Raw genomic sequence first — 19482 nt, 5'->3', positions numbered from 1 at the left:
TCCATTGTCTTCTAAAACACTTAGTTTTTCGTCGAGTTGAATAGATCAGCAGGCCATTGGTTGATGTTAGCTATGGTAATGTTAGGAAAATACTTTACATTCTTGCCAAAAGGTGGCGTGCGTAGGTGGACGCCAACTAAAATTTGCGACATATAAATCCGACTTTACCAAATAGTGCCTGCGATCCACAGATGTAACATTTCAGTTTACATATAATAATAACCGGCACACTATTTTAATCTGATCGGTGCCTCTTCGTATTACGATAACTTAAAAAATACTGCAAACTGGCGGAAGTGAATATCGACCAATCAGAGGGGCCCTTACAAAAGAGTTTGAAATTGATTATTGGCAGGTGCGCTTGTGGAAGGTGTGTAAATCAACTGCAAGGTGAGCTAAATTGTTTGTTAAGCATCGAATAAACCGTGTAAATTATGGTTAGCTGAAATTATATTAACCGTGGCGTTGTTTCGGTCTTAGATCGGCAGTAAAAGTTTTCAAGTTTGCATTTCACCAACATGTTGACGGGGGTTGTTGTCACCATCATTCATATTCAGGAAGGTGGACACTTAATATATAGCCCTGTACCACCAAGTGAACATTATTGCCTGTGGCTTAGTATATAAACAAGCGCGTCTTCACTGCCTTTTAAAAAGCTTCGATCGGATTTGTCCATAAATATTATTGCATTTTAATATCGAATATATAGTACAGTAGTAGAGTTCTTTTTCAAACGCTACTTAATTGAAATCTACTAATGCATTTTTGTGACACACCCCTGGGGTTTCTTGATGTCTTTGTGGGTTATTACAGTTTATTAGTATGCACAGTACTTTTTTTAAAAGTTATGTTAAGCAACGCAGTGGTATTTTAGTGTGTAAAAGTTGTAAAAAGAATAATGCAAAGTTAGGGATTTAGTGCTCAATTTTGTATAGGGGTTACATGCTTCATTTTAATTGTCAAAATGTGACTTGTAATTGAGAGCAGATATTTGGTCTAAAGTTTATAATCAACATGTTGTAGTACACAAAATATGCTCACAACTAAGAAGTAGTATTAGAATGACAAAATGTTATAATGTGATACATGAATTGTATGCATATATCAATATACGGTTGTGTTGTCAGCATGAAGAAATTGTATGCATTGATCTGACAAATACATTTTTGGAAGTGTTCTATAGTAACCTGAAATGTTAAAATTTTCTTACGATAGTTTCAATTCCCACCAAATAGTCATTAACACTCAAAGTATAATCCTCTAATATTTAACAGTGTCATTTCTTCTGAATCAACTACACTGTGAGTTCTGATGGATCACACTGCAATAACATGTAACTAAGCATTCTCTGGTCATAAAAGGCTTTCTTTTTCAGATTGAAGGTGTTTAGATGCAGAAAGATGCCGGGTGCTACCGCACAGTTGGGAGAAGCTGAAGGTAGGTGAATTATAAATATATTATGTTTTATTTGTTTATAATATGGTTTATCTTGCAGGTCCAGCATTTTGCTAAGTATGTTAAATGGTCAGATTTTAGATTACACCATTGCCTGGTAATTTAGTTTGGTTGGGAACGAATGATAGAGAGAGGCATTGTGAGGAATTAAGAGAGAGCTGAAAGAACAAAACCCATGCATTTAGAAAGGTTTTGGGGACATTGTTGTTAAAATCATTGAAATAAGCAAAGGATAATAATTTAAAAATGACAAAACACCTAAAAAGATCTGTGAAGATACACAAGTATATACTGTACAGTAGCTAATTGGAAAATGAGTATAAATAACTGTTAGACAAATTATTTCTTAAATGATAAAATGATTCCATTTTATTCTGGAATTCTTTTTTAATATAGTTGCATCAAGAATCTGTGGTGGTGATAAATATGTTAATTTAGATATTTATATTCCTTTGATAAGAGTGGAATATTTGAACCCATCAACTGCATACTGTAGTTGCATGACTTCTCTTTTTAAGGCCTATCAGCATTTGGATGACATTCGCTCTGATTTTAAGCTTTAAGAGAACAGTTTATTTTATATGATCACTGTGACAATTGAAAATAAAACAAAGTATATGGAAAATGCATATATACAGTACTTTGTTGATTTTAAGATGAGTCATAGTCTTGGCCTATGTCTCTTGACTCGAGGTCAGGATGTTTTGAATTTATGACTGTATTTTTCTACTGTTGTTCAGGCAAAAATAGTTCCTTGTCTCTGTATTTGTTGTAAATGTTGTTCATAACTGTGATAGTTGCAACCTTGCAAGCTGTATTAGAATTGCATACTGAAAATGCCTGCATGGTTTTCACATACTTTTATAGTGTTAGGATATCTGTGGTGACTAAGGCTTTAACAACTCAGACTATGAGAAAACTTTGTGTTGCTGATTGCTCTTTTATGTCAAGTCGTCAGTTGATTCTCTTTTTTGTACAAGAGACATTTTCTCAACAAGCAATACCCAGATGTTTTATATGAAGATTCACTTGTCTTTGCTAAGGTTACAAAAATATAAACCAAGGAAATTAGAGCTTGGGCACTGAATAATAATAGAGAGACATTGAAATGATAGAATGATTGATAATATCATTATGGTTCAATTAAAGTCAACATATTGAATTATTAAAAACAAATTGAAGTATCATGAGTACAAGTATTTTGCATACATGGTACAAAAATGCATCATAATAGAATAAAAACCACTCATACCTTTCTCTTTGAAGTGAATAAGGCAAATGAAAGTACTAGTAATGAGCTCATTCAAAAGAACCTAGTTCTAAATCAGCATTAAGAGATTGAACTTTTCTCTGGCTGCACATTATTATGAGGTTTTCATGTACACAGTGTATACAAGGATTACTTCATTACTAACTTTTTCCCATATTAAGTGAAATGTAATTTTAAATGGATGAAACCTAATATTTTTTCCCTAAAAAGAAACAACTGAAGCTATTATAGTCGCTGGTAATTGTAGTTTTAAGGGAAGTACTCCATGAATGTAAGTCAACAGCATGGGCGAATTTATTCAAAATGTCTGTCAACATGCATTACTTTTGTTAAATAAAAACTAGACAGTACAAATTGCAAGCTTTGTTGTGCAGTTGGATAACTAGTAATTTCATGCCCACATAGACTGTATTTGATACTAGCTAATAAAGTTACTGCTTGATTTGAACCATACCTTGGCCATTTATTTAATTAATATCAACCCTTGCGATAAAAGCCATATGAAATGTGTAGTGGTATTAAATATTGCCTAATTAGCTGTCATGATTTGCATAGGAGAAAGGTTACTTAGACTCACTCTGGGGTAGTGCTAACACTCGCCACTTTTGCCAAATGCTGAATTTGACTTAAATTGGCTAAACAAAAATGGCTTGATTTGACTTGTTTTAGTCAAATTATAACCATTTGGATAACAAATTGACAAAAAAGTGGTGATATTGGATAAATGAAAAAATTGCTTACGCTACCCCAGTCACTGATGCATACTAGGTAGACTAAGGCCACATTCAGAACAGTGGACTAACTAGTCCAAGGGTCAAATATGGCCAACCCACTTGAATACTTCCCTACTGGGAATCCATTCAGTGTTATTCATTGTTATTGGGTCGCCATATTTGACCCTCGGACTAGTTAGTCCACTGTTTTGAATGTGATCTATTTGAGAATCTAGCTTAAATTGATTCATTGGGACTTACAATTCAATTTTTGGGGGGTTTTTAAGGTTGAACCTTTCTGTCTTTTTAAAATTTTCTTTTATGAGTAGTCTGTTTCTTGTTTCAGCTGCTTTTGAGACAGTAAAGAATGAAATTGAAAAAAATGGCAACAGATTTGAGAAAGCTGGAGCTTCTGATGTGGATGTGGCTTTCCTGAAGGAACTTTTGGACAACAATGTCATTAATTCCTTGGTCAAGGTATGGAAAGGCAGTTGACAGAGCAAGCACACAATTCTTTTCTTAAGAAGTTGAACAGGTTTTTTGTCTGTGATGTATAAATACTAAATAAATTAGCTATTGATTATACATCTGGTCTTTTCTTTACTGGTATGCTTTTTAATAATTCTACGTAGAGTCCTACATTTTTTATTTATTTATTTATTTATTTATTTATTTATTTATTTATTTATTTATTTTTTATTTTTTTATTTTTTTGTTTTTTTGCCATTTAAAAATAGTAAGCAAAAAATCATTTTCAGGTACTTGTGGTCAGCACTGTCAGTGTAATAGATGGATGAGGTTTACCGTTGGCCTCCATATTCTACTTATTACTCACCAGAACAACAAAGCAAACCTCTACATTCACCTTATTTAACCCTGAACCTTGTTAGTTGTAACTTAACTTACCCTGCCCCCCCTCATAGAAATAAACTATAGAAGACAATAAAACTGCATTGTTTGTAAATGCAAGGTACATTTTCAGTCATCATCAAAACAATTCTATTTGGTCTTTAGAACATGTGTCTATGGTCCCCCCCAGACATTAGGGCATAAATATCTTGTAATGTAAATTAACTGCCACTGGTGATATACTCTTTCCAGGTTGTGAGAGATAAATAAACTGTAATTACGTGGTATATGTTTTTTGCCAACTGACATTTCAGTAGGATATTTTTCTCCTCTGGATCTCTTTTGTGCATTAACCTACAAATAACATTTTATCTGATAAACTTCTAAGGTCACTATAACTGAGGTGTTGTTAGAGTTTTCTTGCCTGTGATCTTAATGCATTTTGGCTTTATTTTTTCAAATTAGTTTAATACTTTCTGACCTTTAAAGTGAAATTCACTTGTCATGATGTAGCCCTGATGTCTAACAAAAATACCAGTCAAGCTCAAAAATGTGTTCGATTGGAATATTTTCTCAAAGGTTTTTTTGTTTTGTTTTGTTTTGTTTTGTTTTGTTTTGTTTTGTTTTGTAGAGAACTCTATTTTAAATACATGGAGACATGTTTTTTAATCTTTTATTTTTTCTTGAAGTTAAAGCCTGCAAGATTTAATAATTGATTGATTACTTGGTTAGGCCTGTGATAATTAATTATAGAAAATGAAAATTGAGCTGTCTTGTTGGAGGACTGGGCTCTTTTTATTGGTGTTGCACATAGAACATTTTATGCCATGTTCAAATCATTTTGATATATTTGATTTGTTTTAACTGAAATACACCATTTAGGTCCAAGATTCTTTGGAGTATGAGCAACCCATTCCAGCCCACCACGACACTATAGCTTTGGTGAAGGGGGTGAACGAAGAGTTAACAGAAGGAACGTCCCGAGACGCGGAGGAGTTACAGGCCATCTTGTCCAAACCACATGTCAGAGTGAGTATATGTAGTAGTATAGTTGTCTATGTGACATAAGGCCAGTAATTTTTTCCCATAGTTTTGTCCACAGTTTTCAAGTTAATTGTCAATATGCTCATTTATGTGACTGCAGTATATTGTGTGACTATTATTAAAATGGTGAGTTGTACACGTTAAGTTGAAGTTTATTTATTTATTATGATTATTTTTCTTTTTGCCTCATCCCAGAAACACTTAGGTCAGTTATTGCATTGAAACATTATGTTTATACTAAACCCAAAAAGCTGGTATAATGCCAGATTTTCACATTTAAGACATATTGGTATATCTTTAAGTGGGATAACTTATTTCATATCACTGTTTAAAAAATGCTTGTAAACCTTTAGGCTAATTGCAGATCTGTTGGCATATACAATATAGATACTGTCTTAAAGTAAATTCTCTGACATAGAACAAGTTTAAAGTGAAGCTTCAATGCAAACAACATGAAGTGAAAACTCATATTGTGCATGTTTTGACAAAGCAAAATATCTGAATGTGAAAATGTCATCCTCCTATAAATATGAATGGAATAGCATAGAATTTTATTTAACAGTAATGGGTTGACCATTTCAACCAGGAAAATTGTGAATTTTACAGATACTCAATTTTTAAGTAAAAAATTCTTGAAATTAGAACATCCCTATTGAGTGTTAGCAACACAATTGGAAAATAGACTACCTAATAAATGTATTTTAGTCAGTAAAAGCACTAAAATGTATTTTTAATGATTCCAAAATTATGTATCTAAATAATTAATAATTTTCCCAGTTGAAATGAACAAGCCAATATAGGCTGTATATAATGATATGCTTAGTTTAGCACATGCACTAAGTGAAGCCTACAGTACTGTTTACAAAATGAATAAATAATATCAAATAAATCTGCTATTGATTATACATCTGTTTTTTTTTTCTTTGCTTGTGAGCATTTTCATATTTCTACCCAGAGCCCTACTAGTAATTGTTTTTTTTTTATTTATTTAAAGTAGTAAGCAAAAAATAATTGTCAAGTACTAGTAAATCAAAAAAAAATCATAAGTTAAAAATGAAAATGAAAAATGAGATCCCCCCTGGCTGATTTTTAAAGGTTACAGTGGAGAACAAATTGCATCTCATCTCCTGTCTCTCCAGAATTACCCGGTTCACGAATGATCTCATGACTGTAAATACTGATCCAGATTGTATTCCCACAGTATGATACAATGTCAACAAGAGTATCATGATGCTTGAACAAGTCTTCCCTGTCATTGTGACCAGGTATCAATATCTTGATGACTTGATCTATCTTCTTTATTGTGCATCCTGAGGAGCATCTGGCTAGATCAGTTTTCCCATTTTCTCGAAAGGTTAGATAGATCTTAATTTCATTTGTATTGCCTGCTCTTCTGTCTGGGTGTGAAATCAATTCTTGCTCAAGCCTTCAAAATTGTTGTATGTGAATTTATGTGAAAAGATGCAGTGAGCTTTTCAGTTGGAGTCAGACTCAAAGATTAATAAAAATGATCCAGTATTTTGCCTTGCTGTAATCTGTTCAAAAATTCACCATGCAAGGAAAAATATTTTTTAATGTTTTGCCCACATGTTGTTGTAACCTTTACATTTTGCATTCAATATGTTATGAAAACCTTCAACTGCATTAAAATTGCATTTGGTAAGGTCTTTATAAGTGTGAAAAAGTAAAGAGATATGGTTGCTGAAAAACAAAGCAGTTCTAGTAATGAGAAATGTGGTCTTAAGAAAAAGACATTTGACATTTGATAAAAAGCACCAATATATTTATTTCCTTTGGGTGAAGTGTATCTTTAAAATTGAAGTTTTGATTTATAGTTCTGAAACTTGATAAGACTTCTTTATAAAAAAGGAAAGAATTCTGAAGGTTGTTGTTTAAGTAATGTGTTTTAGTATACAGTTAATCAGGGTAACCTTTCAGAGTAATCCTTTTCGTGCATTAAGAGCAGCAACAACCCCAGGCTGGTGTCATGAATGACATGTCTAACATATTGATTGCTGCTAGCTGAAGTACGATCTTCCAAACAAGGGAAGTGTCAGAGAGAGACATAATATCACAAGTATTCGTTTTGGACAAAAAAAAGCTTTTTCTGGTCTGCATGAGTGTGAAAGTTGGCATACTTCAAGTAGACTTTTTATCGTTCATCATCGCACATTTTGATAATGATATCTGAAAACTAACACATAGTTTCCCTTTGGTAGCGCCTCTAGACACCCCCCCCCTCCCCCCCCCCACCCCCACCCCCCCACCCCCCCACCTTAATATTAAAATCCAGGATTTGCCTCTGAGAAACAATATCCATAACTTCTGAAGCCTTCTGGTTTATGTAACTATGTATTGATCAGCATGAATCTTAGGGGAAAAATAGTGTGCTATGCAAGATTGTATTTGACCATTTCACTACATTTAATATCATAAGACTGAGTAAATTCTCAAAATTTAACATGATCACAGTTATGACCACTTTGACTTACAGCTTGATTTAATTCTAGTATTATACATGTTATCACAATAATTATAATCATCTCTATTCCTCCATCCATATCTCTCTCTCTCTCTCTCTCTCTCTCTCTCTCTCTCTCTCTCTTACACTTACACACATGTTATTTAACTTTATGTATATTTCTGTAGGCACTGGTTGTTGCTCATGATGATGTTGCCAACAAGAACTACGAGGAGCCAGATGTTTACTACAGCGATGAAGAATCTGCTTCAAATTATGATGCTGGTGAAATTTCTGGAGATTCTGCCATCAGAGTTGTGGGTATACGGAAAACAGATGATGAACCATTGGTAAGTCTGATACAAAATGTGGATGTGGTATGAAATATGTCTTGTTTAACTTGATTTGATGTAATCGTAAGATTATAAATAGAAGGATGCTGTGAAGTGATTAGATTTCCTCTTGAATGTTCATATTGCTGGGCTTTGCAAATATAGCATATTAAATTCAAAATTAAGCTTTTTGCTATCATAATATTCAACTGATAGAAATTGTTAAGTCAAAACACCTATCCGTGCTATGTCATTTCATCATACATAGTCTGATTTTCTCATTTGATTATAAAGCTAAGCTTTTATAATGAAAAACCCATGCAGCATGATTGGCTTGGGGCCATTACTTGAAATGTAATTGATGCTGAATTTAATTGAAAGGGATCTGTTTTCTTTTTAACTAGGGAATAACAGTGGTCAGGGAAGAAAATGACCTCGTGATTGCAAGAATATTAGCTGGAAGCATCATTGATAAACAAGGTAATGAGTGCTATGATTGTCAGTGCGTGTATGACCACATTCAGAACAGCCGACTAAGGCTCTATTCCCATAGATTTTAGATCGATCTATCCCCACGGGGAGTCTCACTAGATTACTTTCAGATAATCCGACTTAAATGTTCGTCCCGCCTACTACAAGCTGTAAGAGGGTAATTAACTTTCGTGTCCGCCCGGCTGACAGCTATTTAGCGTGAACCCCCAGGGAGTTAGGTCGATCTAATCTATGGAAATGGGGTGTAACAGATCTGTGGATCAATTATGGCCGACCCACTTGAATGCTTGTTGCATAATCCCTGCTGGGAATCTATTCAGTGTCTAATCAGGAATTGAGTGGCAAGCTTTTAAACAGGTCACCATATTTGATCTGAATGTGCTCTGTTCTGAATGTGCTTTCTTTCTCTCTGCCAGTGGAGGGGATTGTGTTTTCATGGGCACTGGCTCCTTTATGGACAAAGTACATCGGGAGAAGTTATTTACAAATTTTTTATAGAATTATATTTTTATAGATATATTAGGATAAACAGTTATTTAAGAGGGAATGAATTGATTGCAGTGCCAACTGTATCCAGGAATCGTATTATTTTGAAAGGGTTTTATTGCCTTTTTTCCTGCAAGTTGGTAGAGATTTGTACTTTAGGAATTCTTGCTGTGATCTAGATCTACAATATGTGCGTGTTTTGATAATGCTTGTTTATGTCATGCATATAATTTGTATGGAATGGAAATTAAATTTAGTTATTAAAGTCAGTTATCAATGTCTCCAATGTAAGCAGTGACCTCAGTTTTTTTATACTCTGGCAAAACTGAAAGCACTAAACCTTGCCCTCACATGTTACACATTTCAGTGCACTGCTCTCAAAAATAACAATAAAGATAATGATATTTAATGTCTAAAATTCTAATTTGTATACACTTAACAATGTAAAACTCAAGAAAATTTATTTAAAAAAAATGATTTGTTTTATGTAGAATTTAAGTCATCTGTTCCCTAATAACATAATAAAAGTCCACTAAAACCTTATAAAAAACACATCAATTATTACACATTTTACATCATTCCCAGGCTTGCTCCATGTTGGTGATGTGATCAAGGAAGTGAATGGAGTGGTTGTGGAGTCTCCTGAACAGCTGGCACACATCATGAGGAACACCCTGGGCAGTGTCACCTTCAAGGTTCTGCCAAGTTACCTAGAAAATGCTCCAGTACACCAGGTTAGTACATGTCCAAGGGTGTGGTAGTGTGACAAACTCTTCGAACAAATTTTATTATTGATTTCAAAGAAGCATCGCTATGATAGAATTCATTGAAATACAACAATAAAAACCTTTGTTAAAAATTAATTCATCAATTAATCTCTGATTAATTGATGAATTAATTTCAAAGAAACATCGCCATGTTCAAATTGATTAAAATACAGCAATAAAATCTTTTGATAAGAAGTGGATTGTTTTAGCCATCCGCTACGACATATCGTAACGTTGTTAGGAAGGAAATCATAAAGGAAAATTCCATGGCTGATTGTTTGACAGTGCCTTTAGTTTTGCTTTAACTTGCAGGGTCATTTTGAGATTTGTTATTATCTTTGATTTAATCTTATTTCTAACTTGTGAGAAACCTAAATAAAGAGAGAATTTTAAGTATCAATAAACATTTGATAAGTATTACATGATGTTGTTTGAACACTGAATCTTACTTACTAATAGGCTAATTGTTTGAAAAATTCTTTTAAACCTGATTTGATTTTTTTTTCAAAAAAAAAAGTTATTTTTGACTAATTTCAGGTTTACTTAGATCATATATTGGATTTATTTCCATACCATATATAATAAAGATACCTATTCTCATATATTTTAGAATATTATGATAACCTTAATGATGACAAAGTCTACTTTGTGGAATACCTATTCCTTCGACCCTGTTAGACATCTGTTCCACTATTATTCGTCCAAAAATTATGTTCCAGGTATATATGAAAGCCCTGTTCTCCTGGAATCCAGCTAAAGATAATCTCATCCCCACCAAAGACGCTGGCCTGCAGTTCAGGTTTGGGGACATTCTCCAGGTTCTGAGTACAGATGATGACAACTGGTGGCAGGTAAACTATTTACTTATAAATTACCTTCAGTGAGTGAATGGGCTAAATGGAGCAGGTTTTGTGTAAAGTTACGTATAGAGCAAAAATAATGGATTTTCTGTAAGGCATACAAACCACTTCTATTTGTTTCTCATATGATTCAATTGAAGTGGATATTCTTAGGGATGAACCAAATTAATCCCTGAGTAAGCCAAAAAATGGCTTTAAAACTACAGCTTCTTTAAATTTCCTTTTAGTCGTAAAAGTCCGTAAAATGAAGTAGAAATGTACGACCCATTACTGCTACTCGTGTTACATATACAGTCTGTGCCAAATAATTTTTATTTTCTAGGCCATCCTGGCCGCTAGGGTCTGAGAGTAACTGGCCAGAACCAGAATTCTCAGACCCAGTCTGATTGAATTGATTGTAATGCAACAATATCAATACAGCAACAGCAATACCAACATTAAAATACAGCAATATTAAAATGTTAATTAATTTTTTTTTTCAATTAACACTGAGATTAAACAGGCTTTCTATTATAAATACATGTAACAACCAAAATTTGGATTTTCAAAAGATAATTTAAAAAAAGACTTCAATATTTAGTCTGAACAAAATAAATTGGAGAACATGTTACAGCTGAAAAAATCCACTGGCCCAGTCGGGCCTGTGACTGACTGCTTTTCAGAATTTTCACCGACCTGGTCCAATTTATATTGTATTAATGTCATGGACTGTATATAGCACAGAGAGAATCTTAAAAACTTTGCTCAAATATCACTTTTTGGGAAATATGAAACATTTACCTTTGGCTAAATATCACTTTTTGGGAAATATGCAACATTTGCCTTTGGCTAAATATCACTTTTTGGGAAATATGAAACATTTGCCTTTGGCTAAATATCACTTTTTGGGAAATATGAAACATTTGCCTTTGGCTAAATATCACTTTTCGGGAAATATGAAACATTACCCTTTGGTTTTCCCTGAAGTTGTGTTATTTGAAAAATGTAGCGGCATTTGGTTGGGTTTATTTGCAAAGATTTGGCTTCATATGTAACTTATGTCACAATACATTCATGTTAAAAGAATTATTAATTGTGAAAACAGTTTCAGTTAATTATAAGATTATGAATATTCAGGTTTCAAGACAATATAATGATGAATTAAGGAAACAGTTGAAGGTAATCATAGGCTTTCAAAAAATTGTATTTTCATGTCAAAAGAATGAGTTTTCATAAGTGTTTGGCAAAAGTAAAAGTAGCAAATTTATGTTTTTAACTTTTTTTTTTCAGGCTAAGAAATTGGATGAAGAAGCCACAGGTTTGGTTCCCTCCACATCACTGGAAGAGAAAAGGAAAGCTTTTGTTCGTCCTGACCACGATTATACACACAAGTCTTGTGAGTTGCACCTCGTTCATATCTTAAGGAAGAATTTATTATTGTAGTTTTCAGTTTTTAAGCCCCCAAAATATATCCCAATGCAAAAAAATTACATTATATGACATTATTTTTTATTTGATAAAATGAGTATTTGGTTGTATCAGTTTTGTTGCTAATAATGAAATTATGAAACCATAAGCATAATAATTGTTTTTTCACCAAACATCTATGCCTTGAATTTCACATTGATATTTTGCTTTTAATTTTTGGAGTCAAAGAAGCTTAAATCTTTGCATGACATTTTAGCCACAGTGAAAAGTTAGTTGATATCAGTTTTCTGTATTTCCTGCCACCTGTAAAGGGCTATGTGGTTTAGCCAAAACAAAGAATAAGAGAAAAATAATGTATGATCAGAAACACAGTAGTGGTAAGTTGGGTGCATGTTCTGCCTTCCTGGCAGGCATATATATCACAAAATACCCTCATGTTGTATGTGTTGTGCTTTCATTGTGGGGGAAAAAACGAATGTGAGATCTCATTGATTGCTATACACTGGGCCCCAGCTGTGCACTACTGAATGCAAACAGTATATTGAGCAAAATCAATGTGTACAGTGATCACTCACTATGTGGTATGTTGATATGTAATATGTAGGTTGCATGAAGGCACCTTGCATGTGAAGAATGCATCTCACTGTTTCCCTAACAATTATCACTTTAATTATGAGGATTATATACACGCAACGGGGCATTGAAACCAATAAAAATGCACATCTTTCTTGATGTGGCTTCTTTAAGAAGATGCATTTTATGTGAAATGTCTCAGAAACTGAGCACTAATTTAGTTCAGATTTATCATGATCAGGTTTTCAAATTTCATAAAAATGAGCTGCATTTTCACTCAGTGTCTGCCTTCCTGCAAAGCATTCTGTGGTCTTTCCCTTCAGTGGGCATGCTTCTTGATTAAAGGTATTAAATGTTGTCACGTTTAGTGTTAGCATTCTTTAGATTGCTTGCTGATTTCTAGGGCTTTGTGGACTCACCTTCACCACCAAAAAGAAAAAGGTGTTGTACCAGTCTTCACAAGCAAGTGGTATGTAATCATGAAACTATCTCTTTTTAATTAGTAACTGTATTCTTTTGGTTATATGTAGTGTTTTTTTTTTTTAAAGTTCATTCAAAATGCATTTTGTCATTTTTTTTAAACATGCCTTTGGCATACACTATGTCTAATGTGTTTTCTATGTTGTTTTAATAATGTGTGAAAATGATTTACTAGTAAGTGCTTTGTGACATTATTTGAGAATTTAAAATTTCCTCCATGTAGAGGAATTTTACAAAATTGGTGGAAATTTATAGATGTTTTAAAAAGGAGCAATGGTTAATTTCTGTGAGGGTTAGGGTTTTCATGATGAAGGACTATTCACTGTTTGTATTTGTTTACCTAGCGATATATTGATACAATGCTTGTGCCTCTTGCACCAATGTTGCACCACATTGTTTTGTCACCTTCATAGTCACAGCAAGCACAATCAGCCAGCACTTTGTACTCTCTTTTAAATGTATGATTGTGTCAAAAACAGGGAAAAAGGGGGGGGGGGGGGAATGCAGTTTTGTTTTAGTTTTATTATCAATATCTAAGTTAATTTTTAATAATTTGACGGATTACTATGATTTTAGTATGACACTTTTGATTTGCATTTTGTTGTACTTAATCTAGATGCTATTGTGGTATAACAAAATGTATCCAATTTTCATGCATTTTACAGATTGCATCAGTGAAACTAGATCTGTGTTTAATTACTGTTCATTAGATTTCATAAAGTCAAATTCCTGTTGTAGAGCTGGACACTGCAGACATTCCTATATATGAAGAGATCGTGAGGATGCCTCCCTTCCCACGTAAGTGCCTGATCTTGGTGGGAGCCCAGGGAGTGGGAAGAAGAACATTAAAAAACAGACTGATGAATACAGATCCAAATAGATTTGGCTCCACTATTCCACGTAAGTCTTATGTACTCGTACCATTTTCCGTACTGCATAATTTATTTATTTAGATGCTATGAATTAAACAAGTTAAGAAAGAAAAATATGTGACATGGTAAGGATTATTCTTTTTAAATAAGATTCGTTCCTGTATAATTATTTTATTCTCACTTTATGGAAGGACATGCATGGATCTTTTATCATTCACTGCAGTGTGCTGATAAGTGGAAGAGTATGGAGCTTTTCTGTCTGTTGCACTAAATATCAAAATAAATTTGTCAACTCCGTGTTAGGGACATTGTGCCGCATGCATTTCTTTGAATAAACTAACTTCTTATAATATTTTGCAACTGTATTTTAAAAAATTGTTTTAACAGACACCTCCAGACCTCCAAGAGATGGAGAAGAAAATGGCCGCAATTACTACTTTGTGACACGAGAGGCCATGGAACTAGACATACAGCAGGGAAAATATCTAGAACATGGTGACTATGGCGGCAACCTCTATGGGACCAAGCTGGAGTCCATTCGCACAGTACTTAGACAGGGCAAGATGTGCATATTAGACATTGCTCCAAATGTGGGTATTTTTCCTTTTTCAAGATGTGTTGAATTATTGAGATTTAAATACAGTCATTTGAATGACACCATACTGTGTGTGTGTGTGTGTGTGTGTGTGTGTGTGTGTGTGTGTGTGTGTGTGTGTGTGTGTGTGTGTGTGTGTGTGTGTGTGTGTGTGTGTGTGTGTGTGTGTACACGCATGTTTGTGTGTGAGAGAGTGGAATATTTTCAATATTAAAATCACATGTAGTATCTAGGACAATCTCTTATAGCTGCCATTTTTAACATTATCCAACATTGTTACAGTAGAAAAACATTTTGCATCAATGTTTGGCAAGTTTTTCTTTCAACATCAGTCAATCAATCTCTGATTTATTGAAATTTTCATCATTTCAGGCTGTGAAGTTAATAAGAACACAAGAATTCATGCCATTCGTGGTTTTCATTGCTGCCCCCTCAGTGGCAGTGTTGCGTAATATGCTAGAGAAGTCCAAGATGGAAAGAATGGGGAGAGATATGACAGTGAGTATGAATTACATCAAAAAAGGACATAATAATAATAAGCATATTTTCCTTTTCCTTCCCCACCACAACCCACCAACCACTACCCCCACCCCCACCCTCACCACCACCACCACCCACCAACCACTACCCCCACCCCCACCCCACCACTACTCACACCACTAGTGAGCAAATATAGAGATGTACAAGGCTAAAGCTGGTCCAGTCATGACTGTACAGAGTATATTGCAATGGTTTGATACCACACTGCACATCTTATTAGATACTTGTAGAAAAGGCATAGTTGTAATATATTCAGGCCCGTGGCTAGCAGTTGCAAAATGGGGGGTTCTTTTTCTGAAAATGTGGACCTTTTGTATTGATACCTTAGTTTACCAGGATCAAATTTACCCAAAGTGGACCTTTTCCCAACAAAAAGGGGGTTCCTTTGCCCCCCCTCCTCCTTAAAAAAACTCTCCCCCTTGCTTGGCTACGGGCCTGATATTCATCATGTAAAGATCACAAGAGTATTGCCCACATATTTTGGTACGTAATGACAATCCTGGATCTCCATTTTAGGTACTACTACATGGCTGAAAACCTCAATCAAGAACATGGTCATTTTTTGTCTCAATTTTAACTTCATTTGCCCCTCACCACTGCCATTAAAAAGATCCTTCCTCACCTGTTAAAAAATGTTGAGGTTATCCCATTTATAAAGAATTATTAATTTAGCACTTTGAATGCTTGTTATTTATAATGGATTTGTAAACGTATACATCAAGTTTTAATGCCAGCTTAATTGTTTGTGTATTGTATACTTTGACCAGATATATGGATTTATATTGCTTGTCTCTATTGTCATATTAAGCTGCACTCTGACAACGACTTGGGCTGGATGAGGTCAGAATTGCCCACAGTAATTTAGTGGTGTTGCCATTTAGACCAAAACCCAGTCCATGTCTGGTGTGTGTCTGACTGCATCTATATTGTAATATGCATTGTGTCAACATGCTTGATATGTGCAAAGAGAGCATTCACATCAAGAAGAGAGACCATTAAAGGGTTACGCGGTCATCCTTTCATGTAGGTCCGCCATATTTAGGTCTCGGCTTTGCTAGACCTCAGCTCTTCTCGATGTGAATGCTCCCAAAGTCTTCTCATTATGTTCACTGCATGATCATGTCACATTGCATGAGCATTTAGCATGATATCCCCAACATTTCAGTTTGATCGTGCCAGAAATAGGGGTGCTCCTAGTGTGACTACTCTGGATTTCCACTCGGTAAGTATTTGCATCCTGGGGGAAAATATGTTTAAGCAAATTGTAATATGCTTCTGAAGATGTATCAAAATTTTGGTTTTTATGCTGGTGGCCTGTGCTTTTCAGTAGATACATTCTATGTATCTTGTGTATTTTTTGTTTTTATTTTGTAAATGTTCACATTTTTTAAGAGCATGTTCACTTTAATTTAAATTTTCATTAATGTTAATACTATTTTTATTAATGTTATAACTGTATTCCAGTTCTTTAGATTGTGTGCAAGAATGGGTCCAGGCTATAAGAGATATATTTGTTGGTCTTCAGTTGCATAGGCATACATGTCTGCTTCTTGATCAGCTCAAAATTTTGATCATTGCTTTTCATTTACATTTAAAGCAGAAAAAAACAACAAAATAATGATCATTCATTTTTTTTATATTTGATAAGGATTGATGTGATCCTGGTTTTCAGATAAGGGGAAAAAGGAAATGAGAACTCTTCTCTTTCGTATATGTCCAATGACACGGCATTGATTGCAAATTTCTAAATCTTCTCTTGTAGGAGGCCGACTTCAAGAGAACCGTAGACGAAAGCATCCGCATCGAGCGCAGCTACAGGCACCTGTTTGACCACTTCATCATCAATGACAACATGGACAAAGCATACGAGGAACTCCTGGAAGCAATCGATGACCTGACCAGTAAGCCGCAGTGGGTACCCGTCTCCTGGGTGTACAACTAAACAACTCCCGTAACAAGACCCTGCTGGCAGTGCTGACGGCAGAGAAGAGATCTCACAAGAATACCTTAACTTTTTTTATGATAATTATAGAAAAAAAGTAAAATGCCTTATTTTGAAAGGAGTTTCATTATGATGCTTTTTTCACTCTGGATATTATGATTGGATTGACTCGTTTTTACAAACTGCAATACTATTTTATGAAGAATTTGGTTACTTAACGCGGGAGTTGATGTCATCTTTTTAAAACCTGTGGTAATATAGGGGTTATGGCTAGGTTGAACCAGGTATTTTGAAAAGGTTATGTTTTTGCTTATTAAATAAAACCTGTTCTTCATAAGCTTTTAATTTTTGAACAGTGCCATTACTTTTTTTCTTCAAAAATCTGTATTGCCAATATGCAAATTAGGTTGGATATGGCACAGTCAAAAGATTCAGAACTATCAATGTTAGATTTTCAAACACCATCTCTTACATGAACTTTTGTTACTTTACATGAACCTATGAGTATGCAAAATTAAGGCGTTTTCTTTTCATATTACCTAAATTTCAGGCATTACCCCAGACACGGATATGTCTTGATTTCAATTGTCTTGAACTTGAATCTGCACAAGAAATATCATTTTAAAATGCTGTGTAGTTCTCCAATCCAAAAGACTCAAGTTCCTGAATAAAGCATGCCATCTGTGTAGAGGAAGTAACCTCATTTAATGAGCAGATTTTTTTCTGCTTTGTCAATTTGTGAATCTGACAAGAAACCCAAAAGAAAATGAATCTTCCCAAAAAAAATTTGTTCAGAAACATATGAAACTAATCATAAGACAAAAGACTATTAACTTGGTGTCTACGGGACCAGTTTGAAGACAAAGGAAGTGTTGGTTGTACCTAAAAAGTGTTGACATAGTATCATAAAATGAGAAATTCATCACTATACAATGTGTTGACATAATATCATAAAATGAGATAATCATCATTACACTATTTCTAACATTTTTGCCATAAAATCTGTTTCATGATTTGTATCGAGTTTGTTAATATGAAGTGAGGTATGGTAAATCTATGCACGTAACAGACCGTGTCTTTACATACCAGTAATATTTGAAATGGTTGCAGTGATATTCCTGGTGGTGATGAAGGGGCAATCAGAACTGTACTTGCCTACAACCAGAAATAGTAGTGTTGATGCCAGCAGACAAATTACCAACTTGAAATAGAAATTAAAATTCCCAAGGCATGATGGGATAGCTTTGGAGTCCTATGGGCTAATTTTGTTTCAAATATTTCTCGTTCTGGTTGGTGTGGTTCTGAAAGTGCCTTCTAATGACCTTCCAATGAAGGGACCAAATAACTTTTTTACAAGCGACTGAGTAGGTCTTTAAGTTATAGTGTAGGTACATTTGTACCCGTTAAATAGATTAAGGATTCCACATCCAGAAAATGATATATATTTATAACAATGCGTAGAATGATGTTGGATCTATCAATGGTGAGCTAGTTATATGTAAGAAATTGTTTTTGCTGTTGCATGCCATTAAATCCCATCAAGCTTGTTAGATGTGCTAATTGGAGACTTATGGGTGGGGAAATATGTTTTGTAAAGTAGAATATGATATACAAGTAGCTATACATTTGCTTTGTACAGTAATTTGTTGTAGACATAAGTGCATAACTTGTGTGTAAATATGATTTTTTTTTCAAATATATACTTGCTATATTGTGTAAGTGCATGTCAGTTAAGTGGTGGTCCTTTTGTTAAATAACTTAATTTTGATTAATGAAATTAAATGAATAATCTTCTTTAGATCATGTAATGACATAATATTCTTAGAAAAGAAAAAGAAATGTGTGATTTGCTTGGTTTATGAAATATAAATATGGATTAATCTGTGAATTTTTGTTTCTTCAAGAGAACACACGATGTGTTGTGACAAAGAGATGAGAACTATATTTTATGAAAAATATTTGAATGATTTTGGATGAGTTTTCACCGTTGCGTATATAAATCACTCCCCATTCCTGTATTGTAATTACCCAGCGAGTAAAGTGGGTTGTATGGTGTACAAGTCACTTCTACACCGCTGCTTTTTATAAGCTGCTAATGCAGTAGTAAGTCACGTACGTTGCACACGTTGCGCTGTCTTAATAAAAGTGAATTTCATACTCATTGTGTTGTCATCCTTCGAAAGCGCTATTTTTTGTACCTTGTGTGAAAGATAAGGTTCTTTAGCTATGTAACAACCATGAGAGGTGCTGAAGCATTCAAAGACTATTATGTCATCTCTCCAATAAGTGGCCCATCTGTTTCGACCATGGAAATGGATAATGCGATGAGTTGGGTTTTGTGCAA

General features: G+C 34.2%; 1 protein-coding gene across 1 annotated transcript; it reads left to right on the top strand.

Annotated features, from left to right (window-relative positions):
• Window positions 1-203: 203 nt before the first annotated feature.
• LOC106179603 (protein PALS2-like) lies at window positions 204-19295 on the top strand. Its single transcript, XM_013563317.3, has 15 exons — window positions 204-390; window positions 1376-1437; window positions 3785-3915; window positions 5170-5316; window positions 7981-8142; window positions 8529-8604; window positions 9688-9836; window positions 10589-10720; window positions 11999-12104; window positions 13113-13178; window positions 13928-14089; window positions 14449-14651; window positions 15029-15154; window positions 16362-16418; window positions 16959-19295. Exons 2-15 carry the CDS (start codon window positions 1401-1403, stop codon window positions 17136-17138), a joined length of 1734 nt encoding a protein of 577 aa, XP_013418771.1. The 5' UTR covers window positions 204-390; window positions 1376-1400; the 3' UTR covers window positions 17139-19295.
• The last annotated feature ends 187 nt before the right edge of the window (window positions 19296-19482 follow it).

This window comes from Lingula anatina, chromosome 2 (genome assembly GCF_051362555.1).
Source record: "Lingula anatina isolate TDL-2025a chromosome 2, LinAna3.0, whole genome shotgun sequence".
Classification (NCBI taxonomy): Eukaryota; Metazoa; Brachiopoda; class Lingulata; order Lingulida; family Lingulidae; genus Lingula; species Lingula anatina.
This window is presented reverse-complemented; position numbering and strand designations above follow the sequence as displayed.

Bases quoted from the DNA above. Each gene is read 5' to 3' on its own strand.
- LOC106179603 (XM_013563317.3), top strand. From the start codon at position 1,401: ATGCCGGGTGCTACCGCACAGTTGGGAGAAGCTGAAG. The intron at 9,837-10,588 runs GTTAGTACATGT...ATTATGTTCCAG, and splicing joins AAAATGCTCCAGTACACCAG to GTATATATGAAAGCCCTGTT. The intron at 15,155-16,361 runs GTGAGTATGAAT...CCAACATTTCAG, and splicing joins GAATGGGGAGAGATATGACA to TTTGATCGTGCCAGAAATAG.